This window comes from Artemia sp. Qi Xiang Cuo, chromosome 5 (genome assembly GCF_049724085.1).
Source record: "Artemia sp. Qi Xiang Cuo chromosome 5, ASM4972408v1, whole genome shotgun sequence".
NCBI lineage: Eukaryota > Metazoa > Arthropoda > Branchiopoda > Anostraca > Artemiidae > Artemia > Artemia sp. Qi Xiang Cuo.
In genome coordinates, this window is record NC_142798.1 from 38608604 (window position 1) to 38628804 (window position 20201).

The 20201-nt window shown below is 35.7% G+C and overlaps 1 protein-coding gene across 3 annotated transcripts in view; it reads left to right on the forward strand.

Moving 5' to 3' along the window:
- Positions 1-20201, forward strand: part of sfl (N-deacetylase and N-sulfotransferase sfl) — a 126186-nt gene that overhangs the window by 3964 nt on the left and 102021 nt on the right. For all 3 annotated transcript variants that reach the window (XM_089089562.1, XM_089089561.1, XM_089089560.1), the window contains exon 2: positions 8082-8376. In XM_089089562.1, the coding sequence (XP_088945688.1) occupies positions 8189-8376 (188 nt within the window). In that variant the 5' untranslated portion in view covers positions 8082-8188. The remainder of the gene's footprint in view (positions 1-8081; positions 8377-20201) is intronic.

Below are 20201 nucleotides of genomic sequence, written 5' to 3' on the forward strand. Positions count from 1 at the left end.
ACATGCTATGTGGATCCACATTGTTAAAAGGGCATAACAGCTTTATCTGAGGAACAGCATAGAGTAGGCCTATTAAGTTGAAACTTTCAGTGCATTTTAAGGGGGATGTTTAACAAATCAAAAGGTACTATATGTGGTGGCCAGCATTTACCCCCCCCTCCATTGAATAACAAGGCTTTCCAAATTTGAGAATTTTATTTGTTTTTTTTTTCTGTAGGGAGAAGGAATTTTGGTACTTGTTTGTTATGCATCACTCACTCAAGTTTATGCTGTGTAAAACTTGAGAACAAACTGGTTTCTTTGTTAGTTTCTTTCAGTTTAGAACAAGACAAGACACAGAATAGATGGGAAATATAAAATTTGGGATATATATTTGCACATAAGGGGGGGGGGGTTAAAGTATGTGAACAGTTTTAAGTCAGAAAGCAATTCTTACTTCATAATATGTAGAATAGTTATACCTAACACATTTTGCATGCAGACCCACTGTACTTTACTCAACCAATCCCCCCCCTCTTCCCCTAATGTGCAAATCTATAGCCCAAATTTTTTTCTAAAGTAATGAAGAAACCGGTTTGTTCTTGAGTTTTACACATTGTAAACTTGAGTGAGTGGCATATAACACACAACTACCGGAATTTTTCATGGAGAGAGAGATGGATTTCCTGGTATTGTTTAAAAACAATTGGAAATACAATTTTTTAAAAAAATAAGTTTTTTCAACTGAAAGTAAGGAGCAACATCAAAACCTAAAATGAACAGAAATTATTATGTGTATGAAAGGAGTTGTCCCTTCCAGAAGACCTTGCTCTTTAGGCTAAAGTTTAGACTTTTTGCCCTAATTCTTTAAGAACAATTCCTAAAACACAATGGCCATTTAACTAGAACAATAAGCTTTGTTTTAAATTGTAAAAAAAAAAAATAGCATAAAGAGCGAGGTCTTGAGGAGAAGGCACCCTTTCATATATGTAATAATTTTAGTTTGTTTTAAGGTTTGATGTTGCTCCCTACTTTCAGTTGAAAAACTTTTTTTTTTATATTTAATTATTTACAGATAGTATTTGTTAATGGGAAACAAATGCTTTCTGAAGAAAAGTAAAAAGTCTCATTAAACGACGGATAAGCTAAAGTAAAGGCAAATAATCTCCAAAGTAAAAACTATAGAGTCTAATAGAAAAAAGGCATAAAATATTTTTTTATATGAAAAAGACTATGTCAATAAAAATGAATGGAAATCAATATAAAAAATATTTTTCAACAAATACAGAAGTTTTAAGACTATAAGGGATAGATATCAAAATATGTATTTCAAACTGGCAATACATAATTATTTGTTTTTTTTAATTAAAGTGCAAATTATGTTCTTGTCTGAAGAAGACATGGGTGTTGTCAGCCAAACTCCTTTTAATTTTTGCTTGTTTTGAGTTTGACTAGGCTATCTATTGTAATTTCTGTTGTAACTAATACTGTTTTAGACTAATTCTACAAATACTGTTGTAGGCTATCTATTGTAATTTCTGTTCTATCAAGAGTAATAAAGTTCTGGGTTTTATTTATTTGTTAATGGTGATTTGTGGTAGTTTTATATTTGGAAGATAAGAAAAACAAACTCATAAAATTTGACAATACTTTTGTCCATAAAAACTTAAAGAATAAGGATTTGTTGGTTCCCAAATCTAACTATCCTTTCAAAGTATAGCTAAACCTTCTTAAATTTTTTGGTGCCATATTTTTTAGCTTAATTTTGATGATTGTTTGTTTACATTTTTTTTCTTTGTCATTTTATTTTTATTTGTCACCTGCTACTGCCAAAAATTGCAGAAGTTCATGTGGAAGTCTTTTCAACCCAAATAGATTTGTGGTTTTTTTTTTAAGTTTTTAAGATACTTCTGGTGTGTAAAATCCCATTTTTTCCCATTCCTTAGCACTTTTCAACAAAACTAAAAAAAAAACACAAATAAAAGTCTCAAATTTAGAAACCTTATTTTTGATGGGGGGAGGGGGGGGGGTTATCAAGGATATTTTCTAAGGAGGGAGTATTTTCTGTGGAGGGTATTTTCCAGGGGGGTTAACTGCTAGAACCACTATATGTATGCTACTTCTACTACTATTATTGATGATGTTCAGAGGACTTGTAAGATCCCTTCCAGTTCAGTTTTCAGCATGGGCTTGGATACTTTCAGGCACTGAGATCCCTTTGCTTGATATTGGTAGATTCTATTGGAAAGGAAAAATTTTGCTTGTTAGTGCATATGATATTCCTAATGCATTTGATTAATTGATGCACTCACAGACTATGTTGGAGCTGATCAGGTGTGGAGTTGCAACTGATCTTGTCAGTCCACTTTTTTTATGTATTGCCACCTTAAGGTGCACCTGAAAATTGAAGGGTCAATCATCCCAGTTGATATCCCTGTGAATATAGGTATTGGAGCAATTAGGTGCATAGGTGCAATGTATATAATGGCAATTATGGCACCAACTGTGTATAATAATGCTGCACTACCAGCTCAGGATAGCATACTGATTTCGTTTGTTGTAAAAAAAATTAATGCATTAGTATTCTGTTATGCAGATGACTTACTAAACTCGAGTTGGTCAGTATCTAGTCTAGAGGAGAGTTTTAATATAATTTTGAGTGAATTTCAAACAGATTGGTTTGAATTTGAATGCTAGGAAATCTCAAGTTCTTCTGTTTAACTGTCTGTCTGAGCTGACTTCAACTTTAAAAATTTTGCTGAAGCAGTGGTTGCCTCATGCCAAGAGCTTATTTACCTAGGACTACCTATTGGAGATTTAATACCTTCAACAAGGAAGATATTGTTTGCTCAAACTAAAACGAAATTCAGGTGGCTTTTGCTTTTTAGTGTTGTCATAAATGAATGTGGCAAGAAAGCTCTTTGCAAAAATGCATAACACTGTTGTTCTTCCCCATATTTTGTAGGCCTACTTAGCTCTGTTCACAGTTATTCTGAGTGAAAGTGATGAGAAGTAGATTAGAAAGATATTTTTCCATTATGCAAAGTTTCTCCTGTGTTCTAATATGGTCCTGTAACACTGCATTGAAACAATATTATGAAGTCGTCAACCTAACTGTGCAACTTGCAATTTGTATGTAAAGTTGTTGTCAAAAGATGTTTCCATCCTTGGAGTAACTTAATTTTTTGAAAAGTCTGGTTTATTTGTGTTTTTAGTTTGTACATATTTTCTCCTGTTTTGTATGTATGTCTTCTTTTTTCTTTCTTTTCGTTATATTCCATCACCTCCCCTTGTTCAAAGATGCTTTGAACTGGACTTATTAGGAGTTTCAGAAACTCATATCCCAGGAGTGGGAAACATGAAACTAGGTGATATTGAATTGCATGAACTTGCTGAAGCAGTGGTTGCCTCATGCCAAGAGCTTATTTACCTAGGACTACCTATTGGAGATTTAATACCTTCAACAAGGAAGATATTGTTTGCTCGAACTAAAACGAAATTCAGGTGGCTTTTGCTTTTTAGTGTTGTCATAAATGAATGTGGCAAGAAAGCTCTTTGCAAAAATGCATAACACTGTTGTTCTTCCCCATATTTTGTAGGCCTACTTAGCTCTGTTCACAGTTATTCTGAGTGAAAGTGATGAGAAGTAGATTCGAAAGATATTTTTCCATTATGCAAAGTTTCTCCTGTGTTCTAATATGGTCCTGTAACACTGCATTGAAACAATATTATGAAGTCGTCAACCTAACTGTGCAACTTGCAATTTGTATGTAAAGTTGTTGTCAAAAGATGTTTCCATCCTTGGAGTAACTTAATTTTTTGAAAAGTCTGGTTTATTTGTGTTTTTAGTTTGTACATATTTTCTCCTGTTTTGTATGTATGTCTTCTTTTTTCTTTCTTTTCGTTATATTCCATCACCTCCCCTTGTTCAAAGATGCTTTGAACTGGACTTATTAGGAGTTTCAGAAACTCATATCAGAAACTGGATGAGGTACATAGACAGGGAGCAGTGCTAGTTCCTCATTTTGTGACAAAAAGTGCAGGGTATCTGTCATAGTAGTATATTCCCCTCTAGAACTGACTGACAGAGATATTAATGACTCAGATGTATTTAACTTACAGCTACAGGAGCAGATAGAAAGGATCCAAGTTAGAAATGTGATGTTTTCATTAGAAAATTCTAACAATCAGGTATACTAATCTGGAGAGTTTAAAATTTTAACAATGTTGAAAATGGACAGAATAATTTTAGGAAATAATTTGTGAAGTTGCTGATGGTGTCTTAGGGAAGGAAGTTAGGAACACATCTAGGAATATTTGTGAAAATGCTTTGTATTTAATAGAGAATAGGAGGGGTTTGTACAAGAGCTTTCTGAGTGATAGATCATATGAAAATAAGGGAGGAATGCAAAGAAAGTGGAGAAAGCATTAAAATATGAACTAAGGAAGTGTGAAGTGGGGGCCATTGATTAAATTGCCAAAGATCTGGAAGATACAGCTATACAGGATAATAGTAAAATATTGTACTGGCATGTTAATAAATTGAGTGGGACTGGTCAATCTGGACTTGTCCTAGTTAAAGATAGGAATGGGGCCACAAGTAGTGATGAGGAATGAGCTAAAGAGATACGGACAGAACATTTTGAGAATATGGTAAACCAGAATAAGGGTTGCAGGAAAAGATATAGAGGAGAATTAAAAAGTTTCTGACATCTTGGATGTGAAGGAAGATTTATTTTGTTAGGAAGAATTAGTGAAAGTACTAAAAGGATTAAAAGAATAATAAGGCCCCAGGTGCTGATATTGTGGTAAATGAGTTTCTTAAAGGTGGTGGTTATGAGGTTAGAAATAAGCTGCTGAAAAATATGAATATGATTTTTGAAAATGGGGAGTACCTAGCGATTTTAGGAAAACCCTAATTAAATCCCTGTATAATAAAGGTGATGAGAGTGAGTGTGGTAATTATAGAGGCAATAACCTGGTTTCTGTAGGTAGCAAATTACTTAGTATGACGATACTTTTTAGACTTAGAGATGCTGTAGACAAAGTTCTTAGAGAAGAATAGTGCAGTTTAGGAAGGATAGAGGATGTTTCGACCAAATATTCACTCTTAGACTAATAATTGAGATATGCTTGAGTCATTAAACACCTTTCACCATACCTTAATCACCTTAATCCTTTCGAAAGCTTTAAGGTCCTCCAGATCTGTAGTCCTCAGTTTTATAGATTATGTTCTAGTGTTTGATTCAGCTGATAGAAGAGCTTTAGCAAAGGTCTTATCCATGTATGGTATACCAGAATAATACATTAAAGTAATTAGTCTGTGTACTAGGATAACACTGTTGTAGTTAAGGTAGGAAATGAGGTTAGTAGCTAGTTTTGTACTAAGTCAATTTTTTTTTGTTCTATTCCTATGTATGTGGATAATTTTGATGGACAGGAAAGACAATGGGAGAACACAGAATGAATTGGGTAATACAAAACATTCTTGGACTTAGATTATGCTGATGATTTAAGCATCCTAGATGAAAGTATGAGCAAAATCAATGAGCCTTTAGAGGTTTTGCGAGTTCAAGGTGCTAGAATAAGTTTGAAAATTAATGTTAATCAAGTGGACAACTTTACTTACCTAGTTAGTATTATTAGTAAAGACAGTGAGTGCAGTGAATATGTTCAAAGTAAAGTAGCCAAGGCCCAGGGTGTTTTTTCACAGTTGAAAAAAACTTTGGAAGAATAGGAGGATAATTCTGCAAACCAAGATTAGAATATTGGAAGCTAAAGTGATGACAGTGGCCAAGTATGGCTCTGAAGCATGGGTGCTCCAAAAAACGGAGGAGGATTTGCTAGATGTTATCCAGAGAAATTGCCTATGGATTGTTTGGGGTACCCAACTGACTGATCATATTTCAAATAGTTGGCTTTACGAAAGGTGTGGTCCAGTCCTGCTTTCGAGGGCTGTAATTAGAGAAAGGTTGAGATGACTAGGGTACGTTCTTTGGATGAAGGACGGCAGATTACCAAAAACTGTCCTTTTTGGCCAAACAAAAAGCAGGTCGTCCACTGTTGGGGTGGGAGGATATCATAAGGAGAGATTTAAGGGAAGTGGGAACTTCCTGGGAGGACGTAAAGAGGGAGGCTTTGGATTGATTGAGATGGAGGAGGAGCGTGCGTAACAGTGTTGGCCTCGGGCGGCTTGGTTCTGTAGTGAGTTAGTAGTAGTAATAGTATGCAGGCTGTCAAATGGCCATATCAGCAGTATATTAAGAACAGCTTAGCTGAGGGGCATGTTGAGCTAATAAAAAACGCTATGTGCACACCACTAGATAAATTTAAACAGTATATTCATTCCCTATCTCAACCATTGTCCAAATCCGGACAGAGATGCACATGCTCCAGAGAACATATAAACAAGTAGAAACATCAGCGACATTGTATTTTTTTATGGGTGGGCACGCGTGTGTCATCAGTATTCGCAGCCAGGAAAAGAAATAAGACGAATCAGGCTCCTAGGGGATAAGGAAGAATGCGATACGTTGAAGAAATAAAAAAGGAAAGGAGAATAATTGATATGGCTGTAATAATGCAAAAGGTAAAGACAACATTGGTTTAAGTATGGAAAGAAAAACAAAGAATGAATTTATAATGATAATCAAGTTAAAAATAAGTTTTATTTGAACAATGCCAGAACGTGATGACATTTGATTAGGAACTTTGGTGCTTCGTATTGGTATTTCAGTTCCAAAGTTTTATCAATTTTTTCTCAAAGGGAAATTACATGGTGGACATGAATGCAGACTTGCAGCTAAATTAAATATAGCCACTTTCTTTTTCACATATGTTTATTGATATTGGTTTGATTTTTATTGTCTGTAGTGCTGAGGAGCTCATTAGAGATAATTAAACTCTAATTTTTAAAAATTTTGCTGCTTTGTTCAAAAAAGGAGATAATCAAATATTTAAACTACTAAAACTAAAATAATTACTTGCTAGTTTATTTTCCTTGATAGGGATGTCTCTTGATTTCCCGATTCTTAAATTTTACTACGTAATATGCACGAAGGGGGGGGGGGATTAAAAATTAAACCCACCCCCCCCCCCCCCTTTAGAAATCCCGTATAGGCCACTCAGTCATACCTGTGAGATGGAACAGTAGCGAACCCCTTTGCTGGCTCACCCAATTTCTTTCTGCTTTCGCAATCACGAATAATGCAAATTATCACCATCATTCACTGACTAAGAGATATACACTGAATGCTTGATGGCCAGGTTGTCAAAATAGGACCCCAAGTTGCTATAACTATGTCTTCCATGCAAATTGGTTAAAAAAATAATGTATAGGAGGCACCTGGCTCTACTAGTCGTGTGTTACCTCTGAATTCGTTTATGCCATTGTCCAAAATGTGGCTGTATTCTTTAATAATACTCATTTAAAGCCAATTTTCACTGCAGTCCATAGTGGTGGCAATTGGTCTGAAATGCAGTCTCCTCATAAAGCAACTGTTTACCGTAGTGATAATAATAGGTTAGTTATTATTAAGTTGAGTAAAAATATTGCATAACTCATGGTTGCATGCAACAGGCAGACCACAGTCCTTAGTAGCTGAATTTTTAAAAACGCGCTTTTATAAAGTCTGTCTAGTGAAAAAATTGTTTTATTTAAAGATCGTTCAGGAATGATAAGTATGAGGTGTAACTTCAAAGTAAAAGTTTATTGCAAAAGAAATTTTCATCGATTTATAAAAAAAAGGGCTTCAAACGCCTCAAAATCGAAGTGGATTAAAAAGGTAAAGCGCACTTTTGAAATCACCATTGTTGAAATCCCCACACTGTAGACTTACAGTTGCCCACCTTGAACAGCAAGGAAAATCGCATTTTTGTTTGAGTAGCACTGATGTGTCTCTGTTTTTTCGTGTTTTTTTTTCAGGGGTGATTGTATCAAACCAGTGGTCTTAGAATATTGAAAGAGGGTTCATTTGAAGATAAATCACAACAGTTTAAGTAACAAAAGAGAGTGCAACATAGATAAGCGCCGTGCAGTGGGTTAGCCATGTAGCAAATATCTTGTCAGTTGATCTTTATATATATATATATATATTTTTTAGTTCCCAACATAGCTGACGTTTTTTGCGTCCCATATTATGACCAGCTGTAACAAGCCACGAAAGCATTGTAGATGGAAAACGATTACTAATTCCCACAAAGCTGAATAATGATTGAAGAGCCTTTACTTAGTCAGTGTAGATGTAGGAGATCAAAAGAAACTTTGAAAACGTTTTTTGGATATAGTTTACTTCGCCATGTTAATGCCCGAAAGTGTGTAGCAATACTGATCTTAGTAGCAATCGTTTCTTCATTTTACATTAACAGTCTCGCCACTGCCGGTCCAAGAATGAAACCGTAAGTATTTTGATGCTTGTTTTTTAACCCTTGTTTATGATATGCTCTTGACGTATTTCTCGTTTTCTATATCTTTGTTTGTGTTTTCTACATTTTTCCTGTTTTCTACTTTTTTATGATTAACTCTTAACATTTTTCCTGTTTTCTACCTTTTTTGTGATTTACTCTCAATATTTTCTCCTTTTTCTATTTATTTTTTGTTTTGTTTTAGTTTTGTTGTCACCGATTGCTTATTCCTTATTCCTATTATTGATCAAAGTCATTTATCAAACAGAATTTAAACGAATCTGACAAATTTCTATACAGCTTAAATTGCATCATTTTTATTTACTAGACTCTTCTTGTATATCAGCTTCTGATTTTGTTCAATTCCTTGGTTCTGTATATTGCCTACCTTATAACTTATTGTTTTTGTGTGTTGCAATGTAGGAGGGGCTGGGTTAGAAATGTGGAAAATTTATGTAAAAAGAATACTTTTTGATTGTATAATGCCTGTAAAACCATTATATATGGATACTCTGGACCCCCCCCCCCTCCCAACGTTCGAAGTGAGTTGGTCCTCTCAAAAATGAATATTGGTTGCATTTCTGTTTACATGCATTTCAGGGGATTACGCTTTCTTTGAGTGAGCTAATTTAGAAGATAAAATATAAACAACAAACAACAAGTAGTACAACAGGGGATTTTTTCCCCTAAGACATCGAAAAAGAAATTCTTTGTCTTACGAAAAAAAAACCTGTTGTTCTACTTGTTGTTTGTTGTTAGTGAAGGAAAGGCAGTGTGGTCTTTGTCGCTATTTAAGATAGAACATGTCCTGTACTAAACAGTGGGGTGGCCACTCAACTGAAGATAAATCCATGGCAGACTTCTGAGATAGTAATAATCATTAGTAGCTTTTAAGAATTTGCCGCTTGTGACTCCTCAGGTATCTGGCACTTGCCACCCTATATCGCCCTATCGCTCAAAACAAAAGGATGTTCCTGGTGTTCTTCTCCGATTTGTCGGAAAAGCGAAAACAAGATTTTTAGGCTTTTTGGAAACATTTTTTTAATCCAGGGAGTTAAATCAGATTGATCAATTATAGCTACAATTATTTTGTAGCTACATTTGGTACATAGTACATACGATTAAGTTAGGCTGTCTTTGAACTTGGGAACACTTGTATGGGAAGTTGTTTATGTCATGTGTATGTTTATTTGTTCATATTTTTCTGCTTCTTCAGCATTTTATTGGCACTGGTCTAGCGATTGGCGATGGTCTAGCGTTGCTTATAGTAAAGAGCTATGTGCCGTCTATATATCCTTTGTAATTTATTTATTCTCCTGGCCACTCCGTATAGAAAGGGTCGTTGAAGAAACTATAGAAATCAGTTTTAGTGTCTTTTTTAATGGTCGAAAATGATCGGAGGGCAACCAGTCTCCTCTCGTACCCTATTTCGCTACAAAAAATATTTGAGGAACAGGACCTTTAGAATAGGGAGCCAAAAACCTTGTTTGTTTCGATCGGCTTGACACTTAGATCCTTAAGTCTTTGTGTGTTGTGGGACGTCGGTGTAGAAGAAAAACTAGAAAAACTAGAAACCCTTTATCCCTGACCAGGCAGGTCCTAACGTAGAAGAAAAAAGAAGTGTAAGGCATGATCACCCTCTGTCTGAGTGGTATTATCCCCACTGCCTTGAAAACACAAGTGTACTTCTGAATGAGCGTCTGATGTATTTACTTCAAATGTGTATTTAAAAATGGGTATTTAAATGCTTATTTCAAACGTGTATTTTTCAAATGATGTATTTATTTCAAACCGAGTACCTAATTTCGAGTTGAGTACCTAAATATATTAGGTCTAGCGCCTAATTTATTTTGTTCTGGGGCAATAAAGAACATTGCAGCAAGGAGAAAAAAAGTGAGAATTTTAAATTTTATAGAAGTACTACCCATCACTGTTTCTCATGTTTTAAGCTAGGTTCTGGGGAGTGTTAACCTACCTGAAACGATGTGTAAATGCGTGCTAGATTATAAGCAGTTCGATCTATGCGTTTTTTCAATTGCTGCTGAAGCTTATCCGTGGAAAAGCCAAGAATTCGGGTAATCATGGGTATTTACTGTTGTGTGGATGTACGAGTACCATCTGATTCAGTAGTCTAATCTAGAGTTTTTAGGTGTTCGCTTTATGTTGTTGTTACACCGCATATAGTTATGTTACTTTCATATTGGCATAGCCGTAGTTATGTTAGGGTCAAAATCAAATGAGGATCTTTGAAGCAGATCTACCCATCTCACTAAAGAACTCATGAAAGGTTTAATTCTGAGTTCTGTCTAACGTTCTTGCAATTACTGTGACCAGGACGATTTTCGGCAGGCTTTATATTCGCCATTGCTGTCTTACACTTGGTTCACACAGAAAACTAATGCTACGACAGACAGCATTCATCAACCGCATCAATGAGCAATTTTAGTTGCCGTTTTGTCCACAGTGGGTTTTCAAGTCAGCCAACATTATTGTGAAAATATGCAAAGGCGAAAGAGTGTGGTTAAAATAGATTCGGACGATGTTTTACTCCCTTGCTTTTAGAAGGAAAACTACATTTTGGTGTCCCTTTTTTCGCATAAAATTTTCTTGAACTGGACAGCCATAATCAGCTTCTCAGCCTAATCATTGTCAATACTAATTGCGTCTCCCATTGCTTTTACTGTTTTGTTAAATAATTGCTGGAAGTATCGCTCAGTTGCTCGATATAAGTTGAATTTTTCGATCTTAAAAAATTGCTTCACAAGTCAATTAAAATCGTCAGAATTGGCAATAAAATCGCGGCGATGAGCGAATTTTGCTCCTGTGTGAACCTAGATTTAGTTTGTTTTACTACGGAGACGAAGTCCTATATTAGTTCGAGCCTCTCCTTACAGGTAAACCTTGACTCACTGTAACTTCTAAGTTATAGACTCCTATGAAGTTCAAGGTTATACGTACACTCTTAGGACTTGCGGTTAATGTTACAAAAACGGATTTTTAGTGGTTCATAAAAATCCTCATTGACTTAAATAGAGCTTATAAGCCATTTTTGCTTAACTTCTCAGATGTGATCTTCTACACAATTAATTCAGGTCTAAACGAGACGTCTACGAAGATATCCACTAAAACAAAAATACCAATAAGAATAACATAAATTTATTTTTATAGTTTTTACAAGAAATCAATATTTACATTTTGCTTATCTTCGACGATACCAAAAAGCTATGATACTTCGGGTATGTTCTGTTACACTCTTGATAAATTCCTCTTTAAAAATTAGTACTTGAGAGTTAGAAGGCATACCATTTTTCACCCAGTGGCAGAAAAATTTGCTGTTCGTGTAAGTTAAGCCAGTGAGCCAGTTAAGCCAGTTAGGAGTCATAAGCGATCTGAATTTTGGATTCGGTTTTGCGTCACTACGGTCTTCGGCCTCAACATCTTTATCTACCGCAGGTGATATACTTTCACAGCTTGTACTACCGGCACCATTATCTTTACTTTTGTCAGTTTGAGTATTGCTGTCAACTTTAATTTCTTTTCGGATTTGAACAGGCTCTTTTGAAGCTGGATGATAGCAAAAAGCTATGATACTTTGGATATATTCTGTTATACTTCTGATCAATTCCTCTCTAAAAATTAGTACTTGAGAGTTAGTAGGTATACCATTTGTCACCCAGTGGTAGAAACACTTGCCTTTCGAGTAAAATAAGCCAGTGAGCCAGTTAGGAGCCAAAAGCCTTCTGAATTTTGGATTCGCTCTTCCGTCACTACGGTCTTCGGCCTCAACAGTTTCTTCTACCGCAGGTGATATACTTTCACAACTCTTACTACTTGCACCATTATCTTTGCTTTTGTCTGTCAGAGTGTCACATTCAAATTTAATTTCTTTTTGGATTTGAACAGGCTCCTTTGAGGCAGGAAAATTAACATTCTGAGCTTCATTGACTGGTCCGGATTCACTTTTCTTCGAACTTTCATCTATATAGGATTCTCTATACTTCTTAATCCCCCACGTGATTGCTATTCCAGCAAATGAGACTGGAATCCCAATAGCAGCACATTTAATAATACTCATCTTATAGCTCTCTTAAAATTAATAATGGAAATGCCTGGAAATGCGCGTATATATTGTAAAAGTGACGTCATGGTTGTCACACTGCTGGTGTTTCACACCAAGAGTGACGTCATTCTATCTGTAGTGATATGTTTATACTACTTGAAATGACTTCATACAACATATGACGTCATGCAAATTCATGAAAGCAAGGAGAAATTAGACTAATAATAGCAGAATAGTACCTGAGAAATATTTCATTAGTTCTATAACAAGTCTTTTTTTTTAATGAAAGTAATTTACAAAATGGTAAAGCCAAATAAAAACTGATAATACATTATATTGTGATGAATTATCTAAATTTAGAAATACAAACATATGCGTTCAATTATATTACGCTGTGTCATTGTTCGGTTACGGTGTTTATTACTAAGCGTATGGAGACTGCTCATAGAAAAAAGCATCCAGAAACTTTTGTTTTGGCTTTGACAGAGCGTGTTTTCACTATCCTGCCTGTTTTGTACAGTTTAAGGAGGCTACAACCATCCCTGACGATAGAGAGTTAACACAAGGGACAAGAAAAAAAAACATTTTTGCAAATATTTCAACAAATTAGCTCCATGCAAGAATTATACCGTTTGAAAGTTTTTTTTTTACCTAATTAAAGGTTCTGGCCGTGAAGACATCACAATTAAAATTTCGGAACAAAGAGAGCCTCAACCAAGAGCGGATCCAGGATTTTTGTCGGGGGGGTTTTATCCGATTTTTTCCCGTGGACTTTGTCTAACATCCCGTGGTTTTGTCTTTACAGGTATTTTTTAGACTAATTTTCGACTCGGTCAAAAATTTCAGTGGGGGGGGGGGTCCAAACCGGGTCAACCCCCCCCCTGGATTCGGCCTTGGCCTCAACTGTAAACAAATCTGGTTGCATTGATTCTTGATGTTCTAATTTTGTTTGTCTGCCGTTCAGGAATGAATATCAATGTATATCAAGCTCTCATTTTGCCTTTATTGGTACTTTTTAGTAATCTTGTTTAGTATTAAGTCATCGTGCAGGGATAGGCTCAAGTTTAAGGGATATGTTTATGCTTGACTAGGTGTTAATCACCCACTTATCTGTGTAGCAAGGCCGTATCCAGGGGGAAGGTGGTTTGAAAACCCCCTCCCCCCCCCCGAAACGTTTGTCCAACTCGTAAAACGTAACAGAATAGAATATTAACAAGTTTTTGATGGGTTTTTGAATTTTTTTTGTATCCCATCCCCCCTCCCTCCCGAAAAAAATCTTGGATACGACTAGGCCCCGGCGCCACGCTGGCGCATCGACCGAACGCTGCCAACGAAAGGCCCGGTTAACCACCGCCGAAGTGTCGCAACGCTACCGGCGCACAGTGCACAAGCGCCGCCGCCGGCAGAGGAGGTGGCATTCGGCTGACTTTGAATTAATATTGCGGCAATTTTTTATTGCGTTAACCGCAAAGTCGGAGCTTTTCTTTTCTCGTTTGGTTAGGTATTTCGATTTTCCTTATTAGAAATCAAGCAGGGTTTGCACTATCCCTGAATCTTCGGGGATTTACCCGAAAATCTATATGTCACTCCGAAAAAAAATTGGTCCCCCGAATCCCCAAAAATCACCCAATCACGGTGCCACCCCTAGTGATTTATCACTAGGGACTTTTCCTGCCAAATATTACTTTGCATACCATAATTCTTCACTACTCTCTTGTTTGTTAATTTTCGTCTCTTGTGTTACTTTGCATATAAACCAGACAGATACAATTGCAATATACACGGTTCTTCATATTTTGACAAAATTATCGTCTTTATGAAATTAAATAAAAAAAAAACAAGTTTTTTTAACATAAAGTTAGCAGCGACATTAAAACTTAAAACGAACAGCAATTCCTTATATGAAAGGGGTTGTCCCCTCCTCAACGCCTCGCTCTTTACGCTAAACTTTTTTATTGTTTGAAAAAGTAGAGTGGTGAAAAAGAGTCAAACTTTAGCGTAAAGAGCGAGGTTTTTATATACGGAGTAATTGCTGTTCGTTTTAAGTCTAAATGTCGCTCCTTACTTTCAGTTAAAAAAACTAGTATTTTATTTAATTTCAGAACTTTTTTCAACTAATGCAGGTTCGATTATGGCTCACCGTGCATGAAAAATTAAAAACAAATTTGCATTCTAACTTTGGCAGATTTATTCCGGATATGAAGGGTCGCCCCCTCCTCAATACCTTGCTCTTTACGCTAAAGCTGTTAGTGCTTTTAAAAAAGCTTCCTATTCTAATTAAACAGCTCCTTTGTTTCAATTTTAGTAAACAGTCAAGCTTTAGCGTAAAGAATAAGGTATTGAGAAGGGGGCAACCCTTCATATATGACATAATATCTGTTCGTTTTTTAAATAATGCCAGTAAATCTGGCTCACCCTCTATGAAATATACCCCTCCCCCTCACGGAAAACTCCTCCATGGAAATTTCATCCAACTTAAAGTGCACACCCCCTGTCAAATTCCCTCCAGATTGTTCCTTCCTCGTTGAGAATCTCCCCCTCTCTGTAAAATGGCTTGTGGATGATTCACCCTGAAAAAATTCTCCTTCGCATTTTTTCATTGGAAAAGAATTTAATCTGTAATCGGTTTCTAGATCACTCCATAAATGCCCCCTTCCGTGGAAATTATTTCCCAGAAAAGAAAACATGCGGATAAAAGTCCCCGGATAATTCCCCCGGAGCATCTCCATATGAAAAATTTTGTAAAGAGAATGTAAGACAATTAAGAAGAATTTCGTAAAGTAATTCTGTCAAAACTCCCCAGTGTAACATTTCCCCTAGAATATTGACTCATTAGATATTTCCCTCCCAAAAAAAGATTCTCTCCTAAGAAATCCCCCCAAGCACAACCCCCTCCCCCCAGAGCAAATGGCTGAATACTTCCCAATAACAAATACTATATGTAAACAATGGGAAAAGTTCACAACATGGAGCCTTTCCCCCGGGGACTGCTTCACCTATCAAAAATGAATATTGGTTGCATTTCTGTTTACATGCATTTCAGGGGATTACGCTTTCTTTGAGGGAGCTAATTTAGAAGATAAAATATAAACAACAACCAACAAGTAGTACAACAGGGGATTTTTTCCCCTAAGACAGCGAAAAAGAAAAGAAAAAATTCTTTGTCTTACGAAAAAAAACCTGTTGTTCTACTTGTTGTTTGTTGTTTTTTAAGGAAAGTCAGTGTGGTCTTCGTCGCTATTTAAGATGAATTTAAAAAAAAAAGATTCCGAAAAATAAGTTTTTAAAATAAAATTAAAGACAATTTTAAAATTAGGATAAGGATATAAAAATACATTTTATAATTAAAAATCACCGCGTCCAGAAATTACAAATAAATATTAACTGAAACCAAAAAAGAACCTAAATGAAATAAAACATAATAGCAAAAAACATACAGCGATTAATAGAACAAATGAAATACCAGACTTTAATTCAAGTAATACTTAGGTTTAATATGCAAATATATTTTAAAACCAAAACAAATATTTTGCTATTAAAGTATAAATACTTTCTACTGTTAATATCATATATCTCCAAATTTAATAGATATTCTAAGTTTTAACACCTATCTTAAACATTTTCAGATATTTTCTTGATAAAACGTAGTTGTATTGGCCTCAGGTGTCTTTATGTTGCAGTCAGTTGCTAGTAGTAGTAGTAGTATTTCTTGTTTTTACATGTCATTCATACTATAATCTATAAATTCTTTAATATTTTCTCGATAAAACTTACTTTTCTTGACCTTAGATGGCTTAGTAGTGCAGTAAGTTGTTGGTACTAGTAGTATTATAATGTTTTGTGCCTTTCTTACTATACCTTCAACATTTTCAGATATATTATGTTGCAGCAAGTTGCTAGTAGTAGTAGTAGTAGTATTTCATGTTTTTGCATGTCATTCATTCTATAATCCATAAATTTACTAATATTTTCTCGATAAAACGTAGTTGTTTTGTTCTCTGGTGTCCTTATGTTGCAGTGAGTTGCTAGTAGTAGTAGTAGTAGTATTTCATGTTTTTGCATGCCATTCAAACTATAATCTATAAATTTTCTACCATTTTCTCGAAAAAACGTACTTTTGTTAACCTCAGGTGTCCTTATGTTACAGCAAGTTGCTAGTAGTAGTTCTAATTTCATGTTTTGCAAGCCTTTCTTACTATACCTTCAACATTTTCAGACATTTTCATGATAAAACGTAGTTGTATAGGCCTCAGGTGTCCTTATGTTGCAGTGAATTACTAGTAGTAGCAGTATTTCATGTTTTTGCATGTTATTCATACTAAAATCTATAAATTTTCTAATATTTCCTCGATAAAACGTACTTTCGTTGACCTCAGATGGCTTAGTGGTGCAGTAAGTTGTTAATACTAATAGTATTATCATGTATTGGAGTGGGAAAAATATTATTTCTAAGAGAAATTTGTGGTTGAGGGGATGTGGTGGTGGCAGAGGGACGTCTTAGAGTAGTTATAGTGCTACACTGTGGGCTGAATTGCTTGCGAAAGTTCGAATGAATGACTTGAAAATAAATTTTTTCGCGAGTTGGAAAATGTTGGAAAAGTGTTTTTGGGGGGTTGGGATAATGAGAGGGGATGTCTTAGAGGATTTATAGCGTAACATTGTGAGATGAAATGCTTAGAGTATCTAACAATAGTAAACAAAAAAATGGTGGGGTCCTCTGTTTTTTAAAGGGAGGGGGGTGGAGAGCTGGTGCTAATGTGAAAACAGTGTCGTAGCGCCACTCCGCTCTGGACCATAACTATACTTTTTTTATCGGTTTTGGACATCTACTCTTCTCACACAGGGATGCTCTGACGTTAGAGTGTTGCTGTAGAAACTCAAAGATAATTTCCTTATTATTACTACCTTTAAATTATCTCGAGCGAGACCATTTTTAGCCTCTTTTATCATCTAGCCGAAGCCCATTTTCTGAATAAAACATACTTTTGTTGACCTCAGATGGCTTAGTAGTGCAGTAAGTTGTTAGTACTAGTAGTATTATCATGTATTGGATTGGGAAAAATATTATTTCTAAGAGAAATTTGTGGATGGGGGATGTGGTGATGGCAGTGGGATGTCTTAGAGTAGTTACAGTGCTACACTATGGGCTGAATTGCTTGCGAAAGCCGGAATGAATGACTTGAAAATCAAATTTTTAGCGAGAAATGTTGGAAAAGTGTTTTTGGGGTGATGAGATGATGAGAAGGGATGTCTTAGAGTATTTATAGTGTAACATTGTAAGATGAAATGCTTAGAGTATCTAACAATATTAAAGAAAAAAATGGTGGGGTTATCTGTTTTTTCAAACGAGGGTGGGTGATGTGTGGAGAGCTGGTGCTAGTGTGAAAACAAAGTCGTAGCGCCATTCTGCTCTGGACCATAAGTACACTATTTTTATCGGTTTTGGACATCTATTCTTCTCACACAGGGATGCTCTGACGTTAGAGTGTTGGTGTAGAAACTCAAAGATAATTTCCTTATTATTACTACTTTTAAATTATCTCGAGCGAGACCGTCTTTAGCCTCTTTTATCATCTAGCCGAAGCCTGGATTTCGTCTCCTCGGAACGATTCAACAGTGAGAAAACCCCCTGAATCGCGTTGGGACGGTCAGATTCTGTCCCTGGAATGAGACAATACTGACCAAACTCCCCCCACATTGCGTGGGGTGGGTGGGAACAAGAATTTTTCCCTTTGCATGTTTTGATATTTTTGCTGACAAATGTTTCCTGGGTTGCGACAGGGTTGAGATAAACCGTACGGTGGATTGGATACTCCCTTGGAGGTGGCCTGCACTCGGGGTGGTACCCTAGTGGAGAGAGGGGTACTTCGGGTTCTTGAGCGGGGACATAGAACCCAACCATCAGATTTTTTTTTATTGGCTACGCAATTGGACTAAAAAAGAAGACATTTATAGACAGTTTCCATTAACTATGGCTAAGTTTGTTAAAGACGAGCTATTTTCTTGCGAAAACCCACAAAATTTGCTCTGATTCTTACAACACAGATGAACCAAATTTTATTATGGAAACAATGAACTTTCAACGTTTCGTGATCGTCTGCAAAGTGTTTTTAGCCAAGAATTTTATCAGATAGGTCAAAAATGTGCTTCGAAAACGTAGGTTTCGAAGTGTATAATTTTTTTATAGTGATGAAAATTTCTTTTAATAAGTATTTTATTGGTGGATCTTTGCATGAATAGCTGATGCGCTAAGGTTCGTAAATATAAAAGTCATAATGGGGAAACATTTTTTGGTCACGGGGGGTGGGGAGTGGGGTGAGACTTTGCTAACGTTCTGCTAACTTTTTCTCACACATTTTTAACTCTTAAATTGAGCCTCTATATTGAAAATTGGGGGGTTCCCTCAAAAAAAATGTTGGAATGGTGGGAAGAGGGTCTTGGGGGTTGGAAAGAGGTGGCTCCTGGAGGTTGAGGTCTTTGGTGGTAAGAGTCATTGATGGTTCATACTCATAATTCTCTCAGTAATCCAATATTGTGTACTTGTGTATTATAGCGACCACAGAGTTTCACCCCAAATCATCCGCTAAAATGTCTCAAACTGTTTTACCCAAAAATTCCAAATATGTCGATTAATTTGTTTTGCCCAAATAATCCCCTAAAAGTAATTTCTGAATGTTCCTTTGTTTCGGCATCCTTTTGTGATGTAAGAGAAATCCATTGGGCAAAATTCTACTTTAGTTACTTTTGGTTATCTTGGAAAGGGGTTGGGTTAGGAAAATGAAACTTTCAGGGATGGATCTATACGCTAAGGTATGTCCCGGGAAGGTACTTTGAAGTACTTACCTCCACTCCTCCTCTCTATTTAATGGTAAATTACTGCATATTACTAGTTGTTTTAGCTCACATTTCATCCTATATTACTATCATAATTATAAATCACTGCTTACCTTACACAATTTCAGCTTTTAATCTTGTTCATTAAAATAAATTCAGAAATCCTATTTTCATTAAAAGTCATTTAATTTTCTACCCATGCTGACTTTGGTCATGGTATAATGAAACAGGGTTTGTTGTGATGTCACAACTTTGCTTATCATAACCCCTTACCCTTAAGGGTAGCAAGCAGGTGCCAAATAGCTCTGTGTTGATAGACATTTAAACTTTATTAATTAGGGAAAGAATTTGACAAGAGATAGACAAGTAAAAATAACCAAATCGTTTTTAAAGGACAAATTACTTCATGGGAAGATGTTTTGAAATCTTCCTTCCCTTTAAACTCAAAATTTTGCTAAAATTCTACTTTAGAAGCTTTTAAATATTTCTAAAGCACTAAAAGATAGAGTGGTAAAAACATCAGAATCGACTTCAGAGGACACGTTATATCACGGGAAGAGGTTTTTGAAATCCCCTTCCCCCAAACTCAAAATTTTCCAAAATTCTACTTTAGAAGCGTTTTTGAAATATTTCTAAAGCACTAAGACATAGAGCGCTACAAATATCAGAATCAACTTCAGAGGACAATTTATGTCATGGGACGATGTTTTTAAAATCCCCTTTGCCCCAAACTCAAAATTTTCCAAAATTCTACTGTAGAAGCTTTTTTAAATATTTGTAAAGCGCTAAGACATGGAGCGCTACAAACATTAGAATCAACTTTAGAGGACAATTTATGTCATGGGAAGATGTTTTTGAAATCCCCTTTCCTCCCAAACTCAAAATTTTCCAAAATTCTACTTTAGTAGCTTTTTTAAATATTTGT